The following is a 22,122-nucleotide window of genomic DNA, read 5'->3' on the forward strand; positions in this document are numbered from 1 at the left end:
GCACCAGATCTGATTTAGCCATATCCATCATGATGCTAGAGGAATGCAAGCTCCTGGACAGCATGGGGCCTCTTGCAGATCTGCTCCAAGGATGTCAGTAGCCAATCTGTATCAGAGGAACAGTCAGTGGCTGGTAAGGTTACCACAATCTTTTTTGCTTCTGCCTTGTTCCACTCTCGTATAGGGATTATCTGCAACACAGTGCTGTCCACTAGACATGTGGAACAAAATTACTATGCATAAGTCAGGGTAGCACCAGGAGAAGGATAGGGCAAGCTAATGTCACTGCTTTATTTTCCAAGGTTAAAAAGGGCCAGCAATACATATGCAACACTTCTTGGCTTGTGTACCAGGGCCACACACCTGTTAAGTGGTACAACTGGGTCGGTTTACTTACCGTGTACCACCTTCTTCTGAATATGGTCCCAGCTTTTGTAGATATTGAACATTGCTGAACCTGACTGCCAGCACTTTCCAGCAACACTGGAGTGCTGTGCTCTCAGAGTCCTAAAAGCAGAACTCCTCCATCTTTATGGCGCGTGCAATTTTCTAGCCAAAGAGGGAATGGGTGCTGCAGCATTCCAGAATGACTAGATTTTCTACCGCCACATATTTGCTCGCCAATGGTTTTCAACAGCTGTTTCCCCATGGAACCTTCATAAAGATTGGCCCAGATTTTGCAGTAGTAATGACTGTCAGCAGTAATGGCTGCCAGTGTTTTCCATCATTACTCTTCTGAAACTGACAGAAACTTCTGGAGTTCACAAATGCGCAGCGAAACAAGGAAATCCAGAAGCTGTCGTCAGTGATTCTACGCTTCGCCATAGGGTTTACTGTTAAAGTACCTCCAGACTGCAATCGCTGAACTGATGAGACCTTGTCCTTTTATGCTATCAGGCTTGCTGTAAAAACTGCCGCTCCTTCACTGTCGCTGGATCAAAATCCTGGAACTCCCTTCCTAACAGCACTGTGGGTGTACCTACCTCACATGGACTGCAGCGGTTCAAGGCAGCAGCTCACCACCACCTTCTCAAGGGCAATAAATGCTGGCCTAGCCAGCGACGACCACATCCCATGAATGAATAAAAACAAACCTTGTTGAATGAGGTGCAACTGGGTTTTTATTGGTGTACTATGTTTATTAATACTACTGAAAAACCTTTCTGGCCCTGAAATTAAATTTTATTTTTGTGGAATGTCAAATTTCTCCATGATAAAAAAATCCCACATACTTTGAAAATATTTTTTTTTTTAAAGTTGTTGATTTTTCAGCTTCCACTTTAATCCCATGTGTATGTCCCATTTATTTATTTCATTCTCTGTAAAATTCAAAGTGAAGGATAATCAATGCATTTTACTTCCCGGTTTGCTGTCTGTGAAAATATTTTAATGTGACTGGCTGCTTACCTTACCTGATGACATCACTGTTGTTGGATGCCTGGAGATCCCCTTGACTTGGCACCAGATTCAAACTGAAGTCGGGAAAGGGGAAGTCCATGCCACAGCGATCACTAAATCTTGGGGGCAACTTTATTCAAGGCAGCAGTGAGTGCTTTTGCTTCACTGCTGACCATCAAATCCGGGCCATTTTATACCCCCACCCCCTCTAATTTAACACTATCTTTGCGACACTGCAAAAAAACTTCATTAGATCAGTTTATTTCCTCAGATATAAGGATGAAATTTATCTAGCACCTAACATCCAAAGAACAGCCCAAAGTATCTTTCACCAATTAATTACTTTTTTGGGGAAATGTTGCTACTGTTAGCAACACAAAGCAAGGTGGAGGAGAATATGTTGGCCAGGAAACTGTGAAAATGTTCTAGCTATCTTTGGAAAGGGACATGTGAACTTTAACGACCAAACCATTGGAAGAGGCAATTCAATATCTCTTCTGAAAGATTGCATCTGCAGTAACATAGCACTCCATCTAGTGTAGTGAAGGGTCAGCCTAGATTGTACAACTGATCCTCTGAACTGCATATTGAACCCACAAAATTCAGAGTCAGAAGCAGGTGGGAATAAAACTATTTAAGAACATAAGAACTAGGAGCAGGAGTAGGCAATTCAGCCCCTCGAGCCTGCTCCACCATTCAATACGATCGTGGCTGATCTCATCTCAGCCTCAACTCCACTTTCCTACCCATTCTCCATAACCCTTCTACCCATTACTAATTAAAAATCTGTCTATCTCCTCCTTAAATTTACTCAATGTCCTGGCATCCACCACATTCTGCAGTAGTGAATTCCACAGACTCATGACCCTTTGTGAGAAATAATTTCTCCTCATCTCGGTCTTAAACCTGCTATCCCTTATCCCAAAACTATGACCTCTCATTCTAGATTGCCCCACAAGAGGAAACATCCTCTCTACGTCTACATGGAGGGTAAACAAATCCCATAGTTGGGCCAAATGGCTTTTTTCAATGTTATAACTTCCATGCAAGACTATCTAAAAATGAGCCCAATCTATACACTGGGTGGCTGCATCCCTTTCCCGCCATCCAAAGTTTGCAGCAATTCACATGTCACTCCTCTGAACTCCAAACACTGGGCCCAATTTGGGTTAGGAGTTCTCCTGCATAAATATAATTAACTAATATAGGCAACCAGGGACTATTTTGTGAAATCAGCCTACAAATAAAGAGTCAAGTGTAAAGTTTTAATGTTAAAATTGAAAAATTCCCATCACGTTTTTGCAATCAACTGACTGACTGACTAGGAAAACTGCAAGCAGACAAGATACAAACACACACAAGCACTGCTTCAGGAAGGGTCTGTAAGTAAGGATTATAAAATTATATAAATACCACACAAGCAGACTTACTTTGTAGATAGTGCAACACCATCAGTACCAAAGAGTAACTGCTCAACGTGCCACGACTAGCATCATTTATTCCATGGTAACGTGCCCACTTTTTCACAACCAGCACGAGGGGACGAACACGACTCTCTACTGGGAGAACAATGAGATTTTTAAGCTATACATGACTGGTTTTAATTTCCATCTTTCTGCACATGCACATGTCATATAATGGTCTTTTTTATTAATCCTACATTGGAACATAAGAATTGCTGGATGAAAATATATCATAGTCCACCTAGTTTACTTTCCAGTTATTGACTATTCATAGCAATCCAACTCATATCAATTAGTCTACAACAAACCCAGACATGATGTGAGTAAAACACTAGGGGTGGGAAACATCTCCCAAGCATTCTACACTTACCACGTCATGTCTCAAATTACTGTATCCAAAAATGCTATTTTCTGAAAGAGATCCATATAATGTGCACTTGAACGAATCAATAAATGTATTTGAATGAACAGGAAAGGATAGGAAGGCCCTGTTCCTCTTGGTTGAGGGGTCCATAACCAGGGTGCATAGATTTAGTATAAGTAGGAGATTTAGAGGGGATTCAAGGGAAAAAAGTTTTCACTCAGTGGTGAGGATTTGAAACTCCTGAAAGGGTGGTAGAGGCAGTAACCCTCAAGTAATTTTTTAATGTTATGGATGCACACTGAAAGTGCCGTAACCTACAAAAGTTATGGGCAAAGAGCCAAAAAATGGGATTAGGCTGGATGGCTCCTTGTTGGCAAGGCAAGCCTGGACACAACGGGCTAAATGGCCTCCTTCCGCACTGTAGATTTCTAAGACTTCTTTGATTCTATGAATGGACCTGTTGGGCTGAATGGCCTGTTTCTGCACTGTAAATACTTTATAAATTCCTGAGTAGGTGAATTGTTTGGAAAGGTTTTAATTTCAGATAATTATCTAATACATTACCAATTTAAAAAAAAGAAAATTTCGAAATATGCTAATTTACAAACAAAGTAACAGTGCAAACAGGTGAATCTCTTGAATATAATCAAAATCTTTGAATATGTGTCTAACATAGTACATCAGTTACTAAGCCAGTCAAACAGAATGGGGTGAATTTTATAAGCTCCTCGACGTTGTGGTGGGGGGTGTGGGCAGGAATATTCTTCCGGGAGAGGCCCACCACAGGCCTTGCTGCCAGGAAGGCCCAGCCCCATTTTACCAGCGGCGGCGATGCCTCGTGACGGCTTGCCCTCCGCACGGCGACGGAAACTTTATTTAAATATGTTAATTACATTAAAATGAATGAATAATGACTTACCTGGTAGCGAAGGCCGTCCCACGCTGATATTCCGGCCGGTTGCCAGAAGTCCCACGCCTTCGGATCTCCATGCAGAGATCCAAGGCATGACACTGGTGGGGAGGCGTGAAATTTTCAGGCCGGGGTGGGGGCGAGTTCAGGGGAACAGCAAAAACTAACGTGATTTGTGGAGGAGATACTGGTAAGGGATTGAAGGGTAAAGTAGAGAAAGTTTGGGGGCAGGGGGGCGCAGGGAAGGTCGGAATCAAATTTTTTTTTTGGCTGGAAAGGGCTTTTTTGATATTAATTACTCATTGTGGGGTGTGGGTGGGAGAGGGGATTTAAACTGATAATAAAGTTTCCACTTTAATTTTTTCCCACCTGTCACTTTAAACATTTAAGTTGTAGGGCTTGAAGCTCTTTAAAAATGGCGCAGGCACCTGTGCAGTGGCGCCAGATGCGTCTGACGGGGGCGAAGCGCCTGTCCCCTTTACATCATTGGGGGCGGGTGGTCCGCCCCCTCCATGTTAATGAGCTGCCTTGTGAAATAGCACGGCGGCTCTGCAGCGCACGTCTCACGCTTGCGCCACGCACTTTTTGAAGCTCGCCGCCGTTGTAATAAAATTTAGCCCAAACTGTGAAGACCTAGGGCTGAATTTTACCAGCCCCTCGATGCCGGTAAAATGCTGCGGGGAGAGGCCCGCCTCAACCCACGACGTTGAGAAGGGCCCACCACATATTACCGGCGGCAGTGGGACCTCGGTGTGGCCCCTCCTGATGCCAGCCGGCAGGCCCTTCACCAGCATATTTAAATTAACAATTAAAATATGTAAATAAACTTACTTGCGGGCGAGAACCTGGTGGGGAGGGGGGAGTAATAAAATTTTCAGGGCGGTGGTGTGGAGGAACGGGCAGAACACTTTTTATTGGCTGTGGGAATGGTGGGAAGGGGAAGGGCAAATGTTGGAAGGTTGGGGGAGAAAGGTCGGGTAGAGAATAAAGTGAGATTTGTTCATATCGTGCAATTAAAAGACCATTGGGGGTGTTGGGGAAGGGCCTCCATGACTTAAGTATGTATTCAATAAAAAATTATCATGCACCTTTAAAAATTTAAATTTTTGCTAAGGGCTTAAAGCCCTTTAAAAATGGTGCCAGACGCCCTTGCCAGGGACGCGGCAGCCACCCCGCCCCCTCTATTTAAATGAGCCCCTGCGCGTAACATTGCATCTGCACGGGATGCACGCTATTTTTAAGACTGCGCCGCCGCAAAGTGAGGCACACTCAAAATTCAGCCTCTAGAGTTCTAAATCAATGTGGAATCACTCAGGAGTGAAATGTATGCATATGGAAGTAAATGCCCATGGCTGCAGCGATGCTTTGTACTTCTAACTGAAACTGCATCAGCAGCAAGGTGATTCATTCAACAAGTCATCATTTCTGGTGACATTGTTGCTGTTTATTTTGAATGGGATTTCATATACAAGTCAAAAGAATGGCAGTAGTGTTTTGAAGAACATTTGTAGCATTAGTAGTTACATTTTTAGTTATCCAAGATGAGACAAAAGCATACTAATACAGAATGGAAAAATGGAAGATAAGTAGTGGTTATCTGCCAGAAAAATTTGTTCAAGGGAACACTGACCTCTAGTGGACAATGTTAATTTAAAAATTGCAAATACTGGAAACAATTGTATATCAATGGCAGAATTAATTTTTGACCCCTAAATAGAGTTACACAACTTCATAGTTGGAAAGTGTGGGCTGAATTTTCACCATGGAGGTGGGAAACGGGAGAGGGAGTGAGTCAGAAACCTGCCTCTGGAGGAGAAATTGATTAATGTTCAGATTTTCGCGGGGTGATCCCTTAATTGGTATGGAGATTGCTTTCCTGTCCACTTAGAGCCAGCGGGTGTGGGAATGGAGGTGGATCAGTTGAAGTGTGGGACTCATCTTGACTCCCACGGCAGACATCATTGAGGCTGTTGGTTATCCTGAGGGAGAGATCTGAGTTTTGTGTCAAAGCCTTCCACTGCACTGGAGCGAAGTGAAATGTTACAAGGGGAGCCAGAGTCTTAGCACCCAGGGCAGAGCAGACCCTGCTTCAGTGATGCCGACCTGAATCTAATACTGGAGGCCATGAGGGAGAGGAGGGAGGTCATCTTCTTGGAGGGTGGCAGGAGGAGGCCACCTCGTCATGCAGCAGGGGCTACCTCTCTGTTCAGCTTGAATTCCTCCTCCTCTCACCTCCTGCTCCTCCCCCAATAAGCTGCATCCTTCCAAGACCTCAATGTCTTCAAGGTCCACACCTCTCTGGACAGCCATATTACAGAGCACAGCAGACCGCCACAATATTGGAGACCTTTGCAGGAGGGTACTGGAGGGCACCATCCGAACGGTCCAGGCACTGGAATCACATCTTCAGAAGCCCAATGGTTGGCCTACTGAGCAGGTGACATTGGAGTCAAAAGCTGGCACCAAAACCAATAGATGAACAATGGGCTATCTTCAAAGAAGAGATAGTTCGGGGACAGTCAAGGTATGTTCCCTCGAAGGGGAAAAGTAAGGCAAACAAATCTAGAGCACCCTGGATGACGAAAGACAGAGATTAAGATAAAGAAGAAAAAGTGTGCTTATGACAGATGTCAGGTAGAAAATACTATTGAGAACCAGGCTAAACATAGAAGGTCCAGAGGGGAAGTGAAAAAGCAAATAAGAGAAGCAAAGAAAGAGCATGGAGAGAGACTGGCAGCTAGCATTAAATGAAATCCCAAAGTTTTCTATAGGCATATAAATAGTAAAGAGGTGATAAAAGGAGGAGTGGGGCCAATTAGGGATCAGAAAAGGGATTTACACATGGAGGCAGAGGGCACAGCCGAGGTATTAAATGAATACTTTGCATCTGTCTTAACCAAGGAAGAAAATGCAACCCAGGCAATGTTGAAAGAGGAGGTAAGTCAGACATGAGAGGGGTTTAAAATTGATAAAGAGGAAGTATTAAATAGGTTAAAGCACCAGGACCAAATGAGATGCATTCAAGGATAATAAGGGAAGTGAGGGTGGAAATGGCAGAGGTCCTGGCCATAATCTTTCAGACTTCCTTAGACTCAGGGGTGGTGCCAGAGGACTGGAGAATTGCAAACGTTATACCTTTGTTCAAAAAAGGGTGTAAAGATAAGCCATGCAACTACAGGCCAGTCAGTTTAACTTTGGTGGAGGGAAAATATCTAGAAAAAATAATTTGGGACAAAATCAATAGTCACATGGACAAATGCGAGTTAATTAAGGAAAGCCAACATGGATTTAAGGGAAAATTATGTTTAATTAACTTGTTGGAGTTTTTTGAGGAAGCAACAGAGAGGGCTGATGAGGGCAATTCAGTTGATGTGGTGTACATGGACATTCAAAAGGTGTTTGATACAGTGCCACACAACAGTCTTGTGAGCAAACTTAAATAAACGCAAAATACTGCAGATACTGGAAATCTGAAACACAAACAAGAAATGCTGGAAATACTCAGCAGGTCTGGCAGCATCTGTGGAGAGAGAAGCAGAATTAACGTTTCAGGTCAGTCTGAGTTCTGATGAAGGGTCATTGACCTGAAACGTTAACTCTGCTTCTCTCTCCACTGATGCTGCCAAACCTGCTGAGTATTTCCAGCATTTCTTGTTTGTGTTTGTGAGCAAACTTGTAACTCATGGAATAAAAAGGACAGTAGGAACATGGATACGAAATCGGCTGAGTGACAGAAAACAAAGAGTAGTGGTTAATTGATGTTTTTCGTACTGGAGGAAGGTTTGTAGTGGAGTTCCTCAGGGATCAGTGTTGGGACCCTTGTTTTTCCTGATATATATTCATGACCTAGACCTTGGTGTACAGGGCACAATTTCAAAGTTTGCAGACGATACAAAACTTGGAAGCATTGTGAACGGTGAGGAGGATAGTGTAGAACTTCAAAAGAGTGTAGACAAGTTGGTGGAATGGGCAGACAGGTGGCAGATGAAGCTCAATGCAGAGAAATGTGAAGTGATTCATTTTGGTAGGAAGAACATGGAGAGACAAGATAGAATAAAGGGTACAATTCTAAAGGGGGTGCAAAAGCAAAGGGACCTAGGTGTATATGTGCATAAGTCATTGAAGATGGTGGAACAGGTTGAGATAGTGGTTAATAAGCATACAGTGTCCTGGGCTTTATTAATAGGGGCATAGAGTACAACAGCAAGGAAGTTAAGTTGAACTTGCATAAGACACTTTTTCGACCTCAGTTGGAGTATTGTGTCTAGTTCTGGGCGCCGCATTTTAGGAAAAACATGAAGGCATTGGAGAAAGTACAGAAAAGATTCACAAGAATGGTTCTAGGGATGAGGAACTTCAGTTATGAAGATAGACTGGAGAAGTTAGGACTGTTTTCCTTGGGGAAGAGAAGGCTGAGAGGTGATTTGATAGAGGTATTCAAAATCATGAGGGGTCTGGACAGAGTAGATAGGAAGAAACTGTTCCCATTCATGAAAGGATTGAGAACGAAAGGGCACAGATTTAAAATATTTGGTAAGAGAAGCAAAAGTGACATGAGGAAAAACCTTCTAAAGCAGCGAGTGGTTAAGGTCTGGAATGCGCTGCCTGAGAACGTGGTGGTGGTGGGTTCAATTGAAACATTCAAAAGGGAATTAGACAGTTATATGAAAAGGAAGAATGTGCAGGGTTATGGGGAAAAGGCAGGGGAATGGAACTGAGGGAATTGCTCATTCGGAGAGCCAGTGCAGACACGATGGACCAAATGGCCTCCTTTTGCACTGTAACGATTCTGTGATACTATGGTTACAGCACAGAAGGAAGCCATTTGGCCCATCGTCTGTGCTGGCTCTCCAAGTTCAACTCACCTCGTCCCATTCCCCCACCTTTCCCCCGTAGCCCTGCAAATTTTTTCTCTTCAGATAATTATCCAACTCTCTTTTGAAAGCCAGAATCGAATCTGCCTCCACCACTCTCAGGCAGTGCATTCCAGACCCTTTGCTTCTTTTGCCAATCATTTTAATTTGGTGTCCTCTGGTTCTCAATCCTTCCACCAACGAGAACAGTTTCTCCCCATCTACACTGTCCAGACCTCTCATGATTTTGAGCATCTTTATCAAATCTCCTTCTCTTCTCGAAAGAGAACAACCCCAACCTCTGCAATCTATCCACATAACTGCAGTCCCTCATCCCTGGACCCATTCTTGTGAATCTTTTCTGCACCCTCTCTAAATCCTTCACATCTTCCCTATAGTGTGGTGCCCAGAACTGGACACAATACTCCAGCTGAGACCGAACCAGTGTTTTATGCAGGTTTGATATAGCTCCTTCTTTTTGTACTCTATGCCCCTATTTACAAAGCTCAGGATCCTGTATGCTTTATAACTGCTCTCTCAAACTGCCCTGCCACCTTCAATGATTTGTGCACATATTCCTCCAGGTCCCTCTGCTCCCGCACCCCCTTAAGAATTATACCTTTTAACTTATATTGCCTCCTTATCTTGTTCTTCCTACCAAAATGAATCACTTCACACTTCGCTGCATTAAATTTCATCTGCTACTTGCCCGGTCATTCCACCAGGCTGTCTATGTCCTTTTGATGTTTAACACAACTCAATCTATTTGAATAAAGATTCCAAGGGTCGTATTTTACTTAAGGAGGGTTGGGAATCTGTTTGTCATTGAAGTGGATCTGCCGTGGCTGTTGAACTCAGCCATGGCATTAGCATCCTGCTTCCGCATTTCCCAGCCAGAGGTGGCATGAGTGATGATGCACCAAATCTATCAAAGGAAGAATTTCTAGTTAAAGGGACCCTGGCAGGGTCAGAAGGGCTGAACTGTACATTGATTCCTGAGGCTTTAACAACCACAGGAATGGAAAGGAGACCCAGGAAGGCTGCACCACCACACCACCCTTCCCCTCACCCACAGAAACTGAGTCTCTGACTCGTGCCTGGAGGTTCTCCTGTGGGATCCGAGAGACTAAAATGAGGTGATATTTGCCAAGGATGTGAGGAATAAGCAGCCCTCTCCAACTAAGTTGCGTGGATGGAAATGGCTGAGGAACAAGAGTGTGGCCCTTGAACATGGAGACAGTGCCCCCAAGAGATTCAAGGACCTCAATTGGGCAGGAAAGGTGAGTGGCATAACACTTTCACATGCCAAGCTCCACACTCTGACTTTCTCAGCACTTCCCTGTACAACACTCCTCAGACCAACACACCTTGCAGCTCCACTCATTCCCCTCTCAGCAGGCACCTCACATCACCATCTTAACAGCCAACACTCACACTCGCCCTCATCTTTGTACCAACTCACACCCATGCCTTTCAGTCACCCTCCACAAATGTTGTCCTTCCCTTCTGTCCACACAATCCATTTCTGACACAACTCTCTGCTTCCTCTCCTTGCAGAAGAGATTGCAGTACTCCAGGGAGAGGCAGAGAAGGTTGGGGGGACCTCCAGTGATAGCCTTGGTGATCACTAGCAATGTATGCCCACCTGCTCCATTTTAAAAGAAGTCTTGTTCCAGGAAGCTGCAGCTGTCAGCAATGACCTGCTGTAAATGCCTGAGCCTTCTGAAGGATTGGTGCATAAACATGTTGAGAGAGCTGATCCGCTGCCTGTAGACTCAGTGTTGGGGGTTTCGCCTCCTTCAGATTGGATCAGTGTCCATGCCCTCTGTTCTATGTAACAGCATTTGGCTAAGGAGGCAGCTGGTCCTGCTGCTGGTGTTGGTGCTGCTCTGCTTGCTCCTCACCAAAGGTGCAAGGCAGAGCTGCATGTGCTGCTTCCACGCCACAGTGAAGGCCGATAGCAAAGAAGTGCAGATCAAGGTGACCAAAGTCCAAGACAGGTGAACCGACTGCCAAGAAATTGGAGATCACCTGTCTAGCAGTAAGAACACATACTCAGAGCTGTGCTATGAGCATCAGCCTCTCACCTAGGCATGACTGCAGCTATTCAGTGCATTGTTTGAAGGCTTCCCAGCCAGTCAGCTTCATTGAAGTAGCACTCCACGTTGTGCTCTCGCCTGGTTGACCCTGGCGGCTTTACACAGCTTGGGAAACCCATGCACTGGCTGTTAAAAGCCAGAATACTGGGTTAAATCCTGAGTTAATTGCCTCTTTGCATATTTTAATGACTTAACTGATACGTGGGGTCCCCGCTCACCTGCAAACCAGCTCAGGTTTAACCGAGAACTGGGCAGGATAATGTCGGGTTCCCGAACCGATGCCACTTTTCGGCTCTAACTCGCTGCTCACACCAGGACCAGCCTCCCCTTGGCAGTTAAAATTCTGCCCCAAGACTCCACATAACTGCACTTTGTAACTGAACTCTGGCCTCTGGGCATTTCAACTTTACACCTGATTTATATTTGTGCAGCATATTTCAGTGTGCAGCTATTCATAGAATCATACACTCATACACTTATACACTAAATTTGCTCCTGTGGATGATGCACTATTCATACTAAAGAGAAAATGATTTGTATTCTAACTAAGTCCTAAAAACCACCATGTGAACACAAAGGCTTGAATGAAAATGAGCAAACATGTAAAAGCACAATGGTATTTTAAAATTTTAGGGATCACTATGATGGTGACATGTAAACTTTAAAAATGTCTCGAAGTCATCATCAGTATGTAAATCAGTACAAGTAAAACACAAAGTTATTTCAAGCAGAATGAGGTGAGGGGAGAGTGACTGCCCTTGCCATCAAGGCAGCGTTTGACTGAGTATGGCATCAAGGAGCCCTAGCAAAACTGGAGTCAATGGGAATCGGGGGAAAACTCTCTGCTGGCTGGAGTCATACCTAACACAAAGAAAGATGGTTGAGGTTGTTGGAGTCATCTCAGTTCCAGGACATCGCTGCAGGAGTTCCTCAGGGTATTGTCCTAGCCCAATACACCATCCTGACTTGGAACTATATCGTTGTTCTTTCATTGTTGCTGCGTCAAAATCCTGGAACTCCCTTCTGTTGGTGTACCTAGACCCCAAGACTGCAGCGATTCAAGAAGGCAGCTCACCACCACCTTCTCAAGGGCAATTAGGGATGGGCAACAAATGCTGGCCTAGTCAGCGACGCCCACACCCCACAAATGAATAAAACAAAAATGAATAGAACTCATGGGAAACTTGTACAGCTTATGCAATTTTTCACGTGAAAATTAACATGCATTGGATAATACAAATAAAATAGCAAAATCAGTAAATGCTAGAATTCAGAAACACAAAACAGAAATTGCAGCTGGCCAACTAGTCTTTTCTTACCACAGGTTGCTGCCTAACCTACTGTGTATTTCAGGCATTTTGTATTTATGAATGCAGCATTGTGTACCATCAGTTTATTACTTAGGAATACCAGTGTTTTCAAAAGCATGCCAAAATCAAATCCCTACAAGCAACACAACCAGCAGCAAGAGTTTTTTTTTGAGGGTCAGAATTTTGTTTGGACATTTTGTATGTGAGCCCAACTTGCAATAGCTGTAAATAGTCTTCCTATCTAATTTTCTTCCATACTATAAACATGACTTTTGCATACATGCCAATATTTAAGAATAACCTCTTCAAAATCAACTTCAAATAAGTTAACAACTGGAAAAAAGCTAACAGTGTAAACTGTGAACATGAATAAAACAAGTTAAGACTGAATGTGCATCGAGACATGGGCTTGTCATAATTTAATCAGCAAGGTATATCCAAAATTCAAATCACTTTTACTGCAGAAGAAAAAGCCTTGGGTACACATGCTATTTGCAGCAGTGGTGGATTTAGAAATTACTGAAGATATTGTAATGAAAGTGCCTGTGTTTTGTTAAATATATCTTTTGAGGATTCTTTTTTGAAAGATTGAAGAAATGTTAAACTTTGGCGTTTTCAAAAGAGGGTCATGTAAAGGCCACTTGACTTTGAAAAAACAGTCCCTGGAAATGTTTTATAAAAGGGGCACTAAGAGGTCTTGTGAGCAAAGGCCTGCTTGGGTCTGCAAATGAAACCTGACCCGAGCCCGACCTGGCCCGAGTCCTTTCATTTTTTCCCTTGCCTGACCCGACCACCGGAGTACAATCAACTTTACTGAAGAGATTGTGCTCTACCTTGGATGGAATCGCTCACTGCAGACAAGTGCAGAGTGTTTCTCGCCTTAACGTCCTGGCTATCACAGTGTCCGACCCAAGCCAGAATGCTGGACCCGGAAGAGCGACCCGACCCCGACAAATGTCGTCGGGTCCGGGTCGGGTAGCCATGCTCTACATGTGAGGAGAACAAGCCTTTCTGGGAAACCACCATACTTCCAGCTCAATCAACAACAGAGAACTTTGGACACCTGGAGAAGTTGTTTACAAAGAAGTGAAAGATCAAGATTGATAGAGGTCAAAAGATTGACCGGTTGTCAGGTTCGCTTTTGAATTGGTGTTGAACTGCATAAAAAGGGAACTTCCAAGGAGAGAAGAGAATTCCACAACCCAGCTCAGCTTTCCAGCGCCTCCCTAAAAGACCCCGGGAAGTCCACTGTGACAACTCATCTCATCTCCTGTCTTTGAAGAAAAGCCTGCTAAATTAATTCTCAATGCTGCCCGAAAAGAACTGTTCTAAAAGATCCCAGTGACCCGTCTATGTGTACTCAGAGACCAGACAGCATGCCAGCTTTGGAACACAACATATGTCATCTGCCGTTTCCTCAAGAATGAGCAAATATTCAGCCAAAGTGTTTTTTTTGTCTGTAATAGAGCTCTAAAAACAAATATCCCTTTATTTTTCCGTGTGTGTGTGGAAGGAGCTAAGGTAAAAAGGGAACTTTCATATTTCAATCCGTGTGTTAATGCCTTACTTCATTACTGGTTAAGACTTGTTTTATAATAAACTGATAATTTTGTTGTTTATTAAACAAACGTGGCTTGTGTGTTTTATTCTGAGATAAACATAGAGTCTATAATTGACCATATTGGTAAGTGGGAAAAAATTTAAATATATGTTGTGAGCCGTGCAGAAGTGGAACTAGAACAAATAGTGCACTCTTCCCATCTCATTCGTAACAATATGAGCACTGAGGGTACAAAATTTATTTTCCAGAGGACAAAATATTTTATTTGATGCATTTTGGAATCTTGCAAACCAACAATAATTTATTCTAGAAGGGTTTACAATTTTTAAATATAAAATTTCAACACAATTTAACAGGGTCCGGATCCTTTCATTGGCAATTTAAGCCCAGAATAAACAACCTGAATCACTTTTAGGTGACGGTGGCATAGTGGTAATGCTACAGAACTACTAATCCAGATGCCCCAACTAATTCTCTGGAGACTTAAGTTCAAATCCCACCACGGCAGCTGGTGGAATTTAAAATCAATTAATTAATGAATCTGGAATTTTAAAAAAAGCTACTCTCAGTAATGGTGCCCATGAAACTACCAGATTGTTGTAAAAACCCATCTGGTTCACTGATGTCACTTATGAAATTTACTGTCCGTACCCAGTCTGCCTTACATGTGACTGCAGCCCCACAGCAATGTGGTTGACTCTTAACTGCCCTCTGAAATGGCCTCACAAAGCACTCAATTTTACCAAACTGCTACAGAAAAGTCAAATAGGAACAAAACAAGACTGACTACCCGGCATCGACCTAGGTACCAGAAACGACAACGGCACACTCTGCCCATTCAACCCTGCAAAGGCTCCCAAAATTGGGAGAGCTGTCCCACAGACTAGTCAAGCAACAGCCTGACAGAATCATACTAAATGAATCAACCCTTACAGCTGATGTCCCAGACACCACAATCACTATCCCTGGGAATGTCTTGTCCCACCAGCAGGATAGACTAACTATCCCTGCGAGTCCTCAACATTGACCCTGGACCCCATGAAGTCTTATGGCATTGGGTCAAACATGGGCAAGTAAAGCTCCTGCTGATTACCACCTACCACCCACCCTCAGCTGATGAATCAGTACTCCTGCATGTTGAACACCATTTCAAAAGAAGCACTGAAGGTAGCAAGGACACAGAATCTACTCGGGTGGGGGACTTCAATGTCCATCGCCAGAAGTGGCTCGGTACCACCACTACTCCCGAGCTGGCCCAGCTTTGAAAGACTAGTTGCTGGACTGAACCTGCAGCAAGTGGTGAGGGGGACCAACAAGAGGTAAAAACCTGCTTGATCTCGTCCTCACCAATCTACCTGTCGCAAATGCATCTATTCATGATTGCATTGGTAGGAATGATCACTGCACAGTCCTTGCAATGATGAAGACTTGACTTCACACTGAGGATACCATCCACTGTGTTATGTGGCACAACTACTGTGCTAAATGGGATTGATTCAGAACAGATCTGGCAGCTCAAAACTGGGCATCGATGAGGCGCTGTGGATCATCGTCAGCAGAATTGTATTCAACCACAATCTGTAACATGGATTTTAGCAAGGGAAATGCAGCAAGGTGGATACAAAATTGGCTCAGTGGCAGGAAACAAAGGGTAATTGCTGACGGGTGTTTTAGCGACTGGAGGGCTGTTTCCAGTGGCGTTCCGCAGGGCTCAGTACTGGGTCCCCTGCTTTTTGTGGTGTATATTAACGATTTGGACATAAACGTAGGGGGCATGATCAAGAAGCTTTCAGGCAACACAAAGAATGACCATGTGGTAGATAGCGTAAAGGATGGCTGTAGGCTGCAGGAAGATATTGATGGTCTGGTCAGATGGGCAGAAAAGTGGCAAATGGAATTCAATAGGTCAAACAAGACAAAGGAACAAACGATTAATGGGAAAATACTGAGAAGTGTAGAGGAAGTGAGGGACCTTGGAGTGAATGTCCACAGATCCCTGAAGGTAGCAGGACAGGTCGATAAGGTGGTTAAGAAGGCATATGGAATCCTTTCCTTTATTAGCCGAGGTATAGAATATAAGAGCAGGGAGGTTATGCTGGAACTATAACTCATTGGTTGGGCCACAACTTGAGTACTGTTTGCAGTTCTGGCCACCTCATTACACAAAGGATGTAATCGCACTAGAGAGGGTACAGAGGAGATTTACGAGGATGTTGCCAGGACTGGCAAAATGCAGCTATGAGGAAAGATGGGATAGGCTGGGGTTGTTCTCCTTGGAACAGAGAAGGCGGAGGGGAGATCTGATTGAAATGTACAAAATTTTGAGAGGCCTGGATAGTGGAAGTGAAGGGCCTATTCACCTTCGCAAAGAGATCAGTGACTAGGGGGCATAGCTTTAAAATATTTGGTAGGAAAATTAGAGGGGAGATGAGGAAAAACTTTTTCACCCAGAGGGTGGTGGGGGTCTGGAACTCACTGCCTGAAAGGGTAGTTGAGGTAGAAACCCTCAACTCATTCAAAAGGAGTCTGGATATGCACCTCAAGTGCTGTAATCTGTAGGGCTACGGACCAAATGCTGGAAAGTGGAATTAGAATGGGTGGATCGCTTTTTGGGCTGGCACAGACACGTTGGGCCACGTGGCCTCTTTCTGTGCCTTAAACTTTCTATGATTCTATGAAACTCATGGCCCAGCATATCCCCCGCTCTACCACTACCATCAAGCCAGGGAACTACCCCTGGTTCAACGAGGAATGCAGGCAATCATGCCAGGAGTAACACCAGGCGTACCTAAAAATGAGGTGCCAACCCGGTGAAGCTACAACATAGGACTTACATGTATGATAAACAGCAGAAGCAGTATGCTATAGACAGAGCTAAGCGATCACACAACCAACAGATCAGATCAGATCAAAGCTCTGCAGTCCTGTCACATCCAGTCATGAATGGTGGGGGATAATTAAACAACTAACTGGAGGAGGCTCCGCAAACATCCCCATCCTCAATGATACAGCAGTCCAGCATGTCAGCAGAAAACACAAGGCTGAAGCATTTGCAACCATTTTCAGCCAGTAATGCTGAGTGGATGATACATCTTGGCCTCCTCCTGAGGTCTCCAGAATCACAGATGCCAGTCTTCAGCCAATCCAATTCACTCTGACAACATCCTGGCAGTAGAACTGAAGACTTGTCCTCCGGAAATAGCCCTGCCCCTAGCCAAGCTGTTCCAGGATAGCTACAGCAATGGCATCTACCCGACAATGTGGAAAACTGCCCAGATATGTCCTGTCCAAAAAACAAAGGCCAAATCCAATCTGGCCAGTTAGCGATCATCAGTAAAGTGATGGAAGGGGACGTTGACAGTGCTTTCAAGCACCACTTGCACAGCAATATCCTGCTCACTGACGCTCAGTTTAGGTTCTACCAGGGCCACTTGGCTACAGGCCTCATTGCAGCCTTGGTCCAAACATGAACAGAAGAGCTGAATTCAAGAGGTGAGGTGCGAATGACTGCCCTTGACATCAAGGCTATCAAGGCAGCATTTGACCAAGCGTGGCATCAGGGGCCCTAGTAAAACTGGAGTCAATAGGAATCAGAGGAAAACTCTCCGCTGGTTGGGGTCATACCTAGCACAAAGGAAGTTGGTTGCGGCGGTCAATCATCTCAGCTCAATGACATTGCTGGAGGAGTTCCTCAGGGTAGTGTCTTAGACCCAGCCATCTTTAGCCGCTTCCTCAATGACCTTCCCTCCATCATAAGGTCAGAAGTGGGGATGTTCACTGATTATTGCAGAGTGCTCAGTACCATTAGCGACTCATCTGATACTGAAGCAGTCCGCGTCCAGATGCAGCAAGAATTGGACAACGTTCAGGTTTGGGCTGATAAGTGGCAAATAACATTCACGCCACACAAGTGCCGGGCAATGACCATCTCTCCTTGATATTCAATGGAATTACCATTGCTGAATGAATAACCCACCATCAACATACTTGGAGCTACCAATCACCAGAAGTTTAACTGGACCAGACATATAAATACCGCAGCTGCAACAGCAGGTCAGAGGCTGGGAATTCTGCGGCGAGTAACTCACCTCCTAACTCCCCAAAGGCTGTCCACCATCTACAAGGCACAAGGCAGGAGTGTGATGGAATACTCTCCGCTTGCCTGGTTGGGTGCAGCTCCAACACCACTCAAGAAGTTAGACACCATCCAGGATAAAGCAGCCCACTTGATTGGCACCCCATCCACCACCTTAAACATTCACTCCCTTCACCACTGACGCACAGTGGCAGCAGTGTCTACCATCTAAAAGATGCACTGCAACAACTTGTCAACGTTCCTTCAACAGCACCTTCCAAACCCACCACCTCTACCACCTAGAAGGACAAGGGCAGCAGATGCATGGGAAGGGCAGCAGATGCATGGGAACACCACCATCTGCAAGTTCTCCTCCAAATAACACATCATCCTGATTTAGATCAGTACTGCTGTTCAGTACTGCTGTTCACTGTCGCTCAGGCAAAAATCTGAAATTCCATTTCTAACAGCATTGTGGGTATACCTACACCAGATGGACTGCGGTGGTTCAAGAAGATGGCTCACCACCACCTGCACAAGGGCAATTAGGGATGGGCAACAAATGTTGGCTTTGCCAGTGACGCTCACATCCCATGAAAGAATTAAAAGAATGTTTTCAATAGGTATACAATAATTTCAACTGAAAGTACAATCTACATTCACAAAAGGAAACTGACTCTCTATCACATTAGATTGTGCCGTGGACCCCATGTTAGCTTTTGGCAGACACGTGGTTAACCGGACTATGCATATTTTTAAAATATGCTTCGTGAGGCGCAAGGGTCAATCAACGTTATCAAAATAAAAGGTTAGCGCTGGGCTCTGTTGAAGGATCACCCAAATATTAACCAGATTTTTGTCTTAAATGTGCATTACAGATGTTTTCTGTATTTATAATCTTAAACACATGGGGCTCAAAATTGCCACTGCCTGTTAGCAGTCCTCTGTCCACTATTTTATTAGAGGGGCGGCACAGTGGCGCAGTGGTTAGCACCGCAGCCTCACAGCTCCAGCGACCCGGGTTCAATTCTGGGTACTGCCTGTGTGGAGTTTGCATGTTCTCCCTGTGTCTGCGTGGGTTTCCTCCGGGTGCTCCGGTTTCCTCCCACATGCCAAAGACTTGCAGGTTGATAGGTAAATTGGCCATTATAAATTGCCCCTAGTATAGGTAGGTGGTAGGGGAATATAGAGACAGGTGGGGATGTGGTAGGAATATGGAATTAGTGTAGGATTAGTATAAATGGGTGGTTGATGGTCGGCACAGACTCGGTGGGCCGAAGGGCCTGTTTCAGTGCTGTATCTCTAAATAAAAAAAAATAAAATGAACAGGTGAATGCATTAAAATAAACAGGGAAATGTATCAACATGCCAAGTGTATACTATCAGCAGTAATTGTTCGTCCATATTGCTCTATTGATCCTGTTGAAGTAACTGATTTCCAGTGCAAGAATATAATTCATTAAAAAAGAATTCCCCAAAGCATAATTTATAGGAACAGGTACCATGAACTAAATCTTATGCTCTTCAGTGGACATGACTGTGCTTGGGTATACAATCCATTAGGGTTAGTCATCCTCATTTTCATAGTTGTTGAAGACTACTACAGACAGTATGAGCAATCATCCTGGTTAAGGAATACAGTTTCCAAATTTATAGAAAATGGTTGTGGCAATCACTCCTAAAAATACCAATGGTCCACATCGCACTGTTTTTAAAAAAAATTATCAATCCTAAATTTGTCTTATACTAGATTGAACCCATCCCCTTGTCTTACTCTTCCAATTTAATTTAAAATGAGATTCCATAAGCTTAATTATGTTTTGGCTATGTTGTTCAACATCCTATTGGCTTTGATGATTGTTGCTCTACATTGGATGGATAAACAGGTTTAGTTTTGAGTTTACTGAAACACCTAGGTATTTTTCAGCTTCATTCTCATTTTTCAGCACCATGCATGGAGTTTGTGTGCCTTACATTTTCCTTTCCTTTCTTTTGGTATTTTACACTTGCCCACTTTAAATTTCATCTGGATTCTGCCTTATTTTGCCCAACTCATTCTGTAAATTTTAAACTGCTTCCTCAAATTCCACTGTCCTTCAGATTTTTTTTTTAAATCAATAAAGCACAGCATTGAGGTTTTTTGAAGTCCAGATCATGTATGTAAATCAACAATTGTACATAGAACACAGAACAATACATCACAGTACAGGCCCTTCAGCCCACGATGTTGTGCCAAACCCTTAACCTACTCTAAGATCAAACTAACTACCTACCCTTCATTCTACTATCATCCATGTACCTATCCAAGAGTCGCTTAAATGCCGCTAATATATCTGCTTCTACTACTACCGCTGGCAGCGCATTCCACGCACCCACCACTCTCTGTGTAAAGAACCTACCTCTGACATCTCCCGGAAACCTTCCTCCAATCACCTTAAAATTATGCCCCCTGGTGACAGCCCTTTCCACCCTGGGAATAAGTCTCTGGCTATCCACTCTATCTATGCCTCTCATCATCTTGTACACCTCTATCAAGTCACCTCTCATCCTTCTTCGCTCCAATGAGAAAAGCCCCAGCTCCCTCAATCTTTCTTCGTAGGACATGCCCTCCAGTCCAGGCAGCATCCTGGTAAATCTCCTCTGCACCCTCTCCAAAGCTTCCACATCCTTCCTATAATGAGGCGACCAGAACTGAACACAATATTCCAAGTGTGGTCGAATCAGGGCCTTATAGAGCTGCAGCATAACCTCGCAGCTCTTAAACTCAATCCCCCTGTTAATGAAAGCCAACACACCATATGCCTTCTTAACAACCCTATCAACTTGGGCGGCAACTTTGAGCGATCTATGGACATGGACCCCAAGATCCCTCTGTTCCTCCACACTACCAAGAATCCTGTCTTTAAGCCTGTATTCCGCATTCAAATTCGACCTTCCAAAATGAATCACTTCACACTTTTCCAGGTTGAACTCCATCTGCCACTTCTCAGCCCAGCTCTGCATCCTGTCAATGTCCCGTTGCAACCTACAACAGCCTTCCACACTATCCACAACTCCAGCAACCTTCGTGTCATCAGCAAACTTACTAACCCAGCCTTCCACTTCCTCATCCAAGTCATTTATAAAAATCACAAAGAGCAGAGGTCCCAGAACAGATCCCCGTGGAACACCACTGGTCACCGAGCTCCAGGCTGAATACTTTCCATCTACTACCACCCTCTGTCTTCTATGGGCCAGCCAATTCTGTATCCAGACAGCCAACCTTCCCTGAATCCCATGCCTCCTTACTTTCTGAATAAGCCTACCATGGGGAACCTTATCAAACACCTTGCTAAAATCCATATACACAACATCCACTGCTCTTCCTTCATCAACGTGTTTTGTCATATCCTCAAAGAATTCAATAAGGCTTGTGAGGCACGACCTGCCCCTCACAAAGCCATGCTGACTATCTCTAATCAAACTTTGCTTTTCCAAATAATCATAAATCCTGTCTCTCAGAATCCTCTCGATTAATTTGCCCACTACAGACGTAAGACTGACTGGTCTATAATTCCCAGGGTTATCCCTATTCCCTTTCTTGAACAAGGGAACAACATTTGCCACCCTCCAATCATCCGGCACTACTCCAGTGGACAGTGAAGACGCAAAGATCATCGCCAAAGGCGCAGCAATCTCTTCCCTCGCTTCCCGTAATATCCTTGGGTATATCCCGTCTGGCCCCGCGGACTTATCTGTCCTCATATCATTCAAAATTTCCAGCACATCCTCCCTCTTAACCTCAACCTGTTCGAGCATATCAGCCTGTTCCACGCTGTCCTCACAAACGACCAGGTCCCTCTCACTAGTGAATACTGAAGCAAAGTATTCATTTAGGACCTCCCCTACCTCCTCCGACTCCAGGAACAAGTTCCCTTGTATTCAAATACTAAACCCAAGGGCATTCCAATCTACTCCACCCCTGACATAACTCCTCTGAAGAGTACTCATTGTTTTCTACCCCTTCAGCCAGTTTCTAACCCTACTCAGGATCTGCCTTGAATGACCACAGCTTTGAGTTTGACTTCAGTTGGAACTTTTCAAATACTT

General features: G+C 44.2%; 1 protein-coding gene across 6 annotated transcripts in view; it reads right to left on the reverse strand.

Annotated features, from left to right (window-relative positions):
* The window catches only part of tent2 (terminal nucleotidyltransferase 2), a 121,308-nt gene that overhangs the window by 64,970 nt on the left and 34,216 nt on the right, over positions 1-22,122 (reverse strand). For 4 of the 6 annotated variants that reach the window (XR_010974853.1, XR_010974854.1, XM_068029455.1 and 1 more), the window contains exon 10: positions 2,829-2,957. The exons of 1 other annotated variant lie outside the window; for it this stretch is intronic. Coding sequence is in view for 3 of the 5 variants with exons in the window: in XM_068029455.1 (XP_067885556.1) it covers positions 2,829-2,957 (129 nt within the window). In the remaining 2 variants the exon portion in view is untranslated. The remainder of the gene's footprint in view (positions 1-2,828; positions 2,958-22,122) is intronic. One more of the 6 variants, XM_068029456.1, reaches the window with a different exon arrangement.

Source organism: Heterodontus francisci, chromosome 4, assembly GCF_036365525.1.
Source record: "Heterodontus francisci isolate sHetFra1 chromosome 4, sHetFra1.hap1, whole genome shotgun sequence".
NCBI classification, from domain to species: Eukaryota; Metazoa; Chordata; class Chondrichthyes; order Heterodontiformes; family Heterodontidae; genus Heterodontus; species Heterodontus francisci.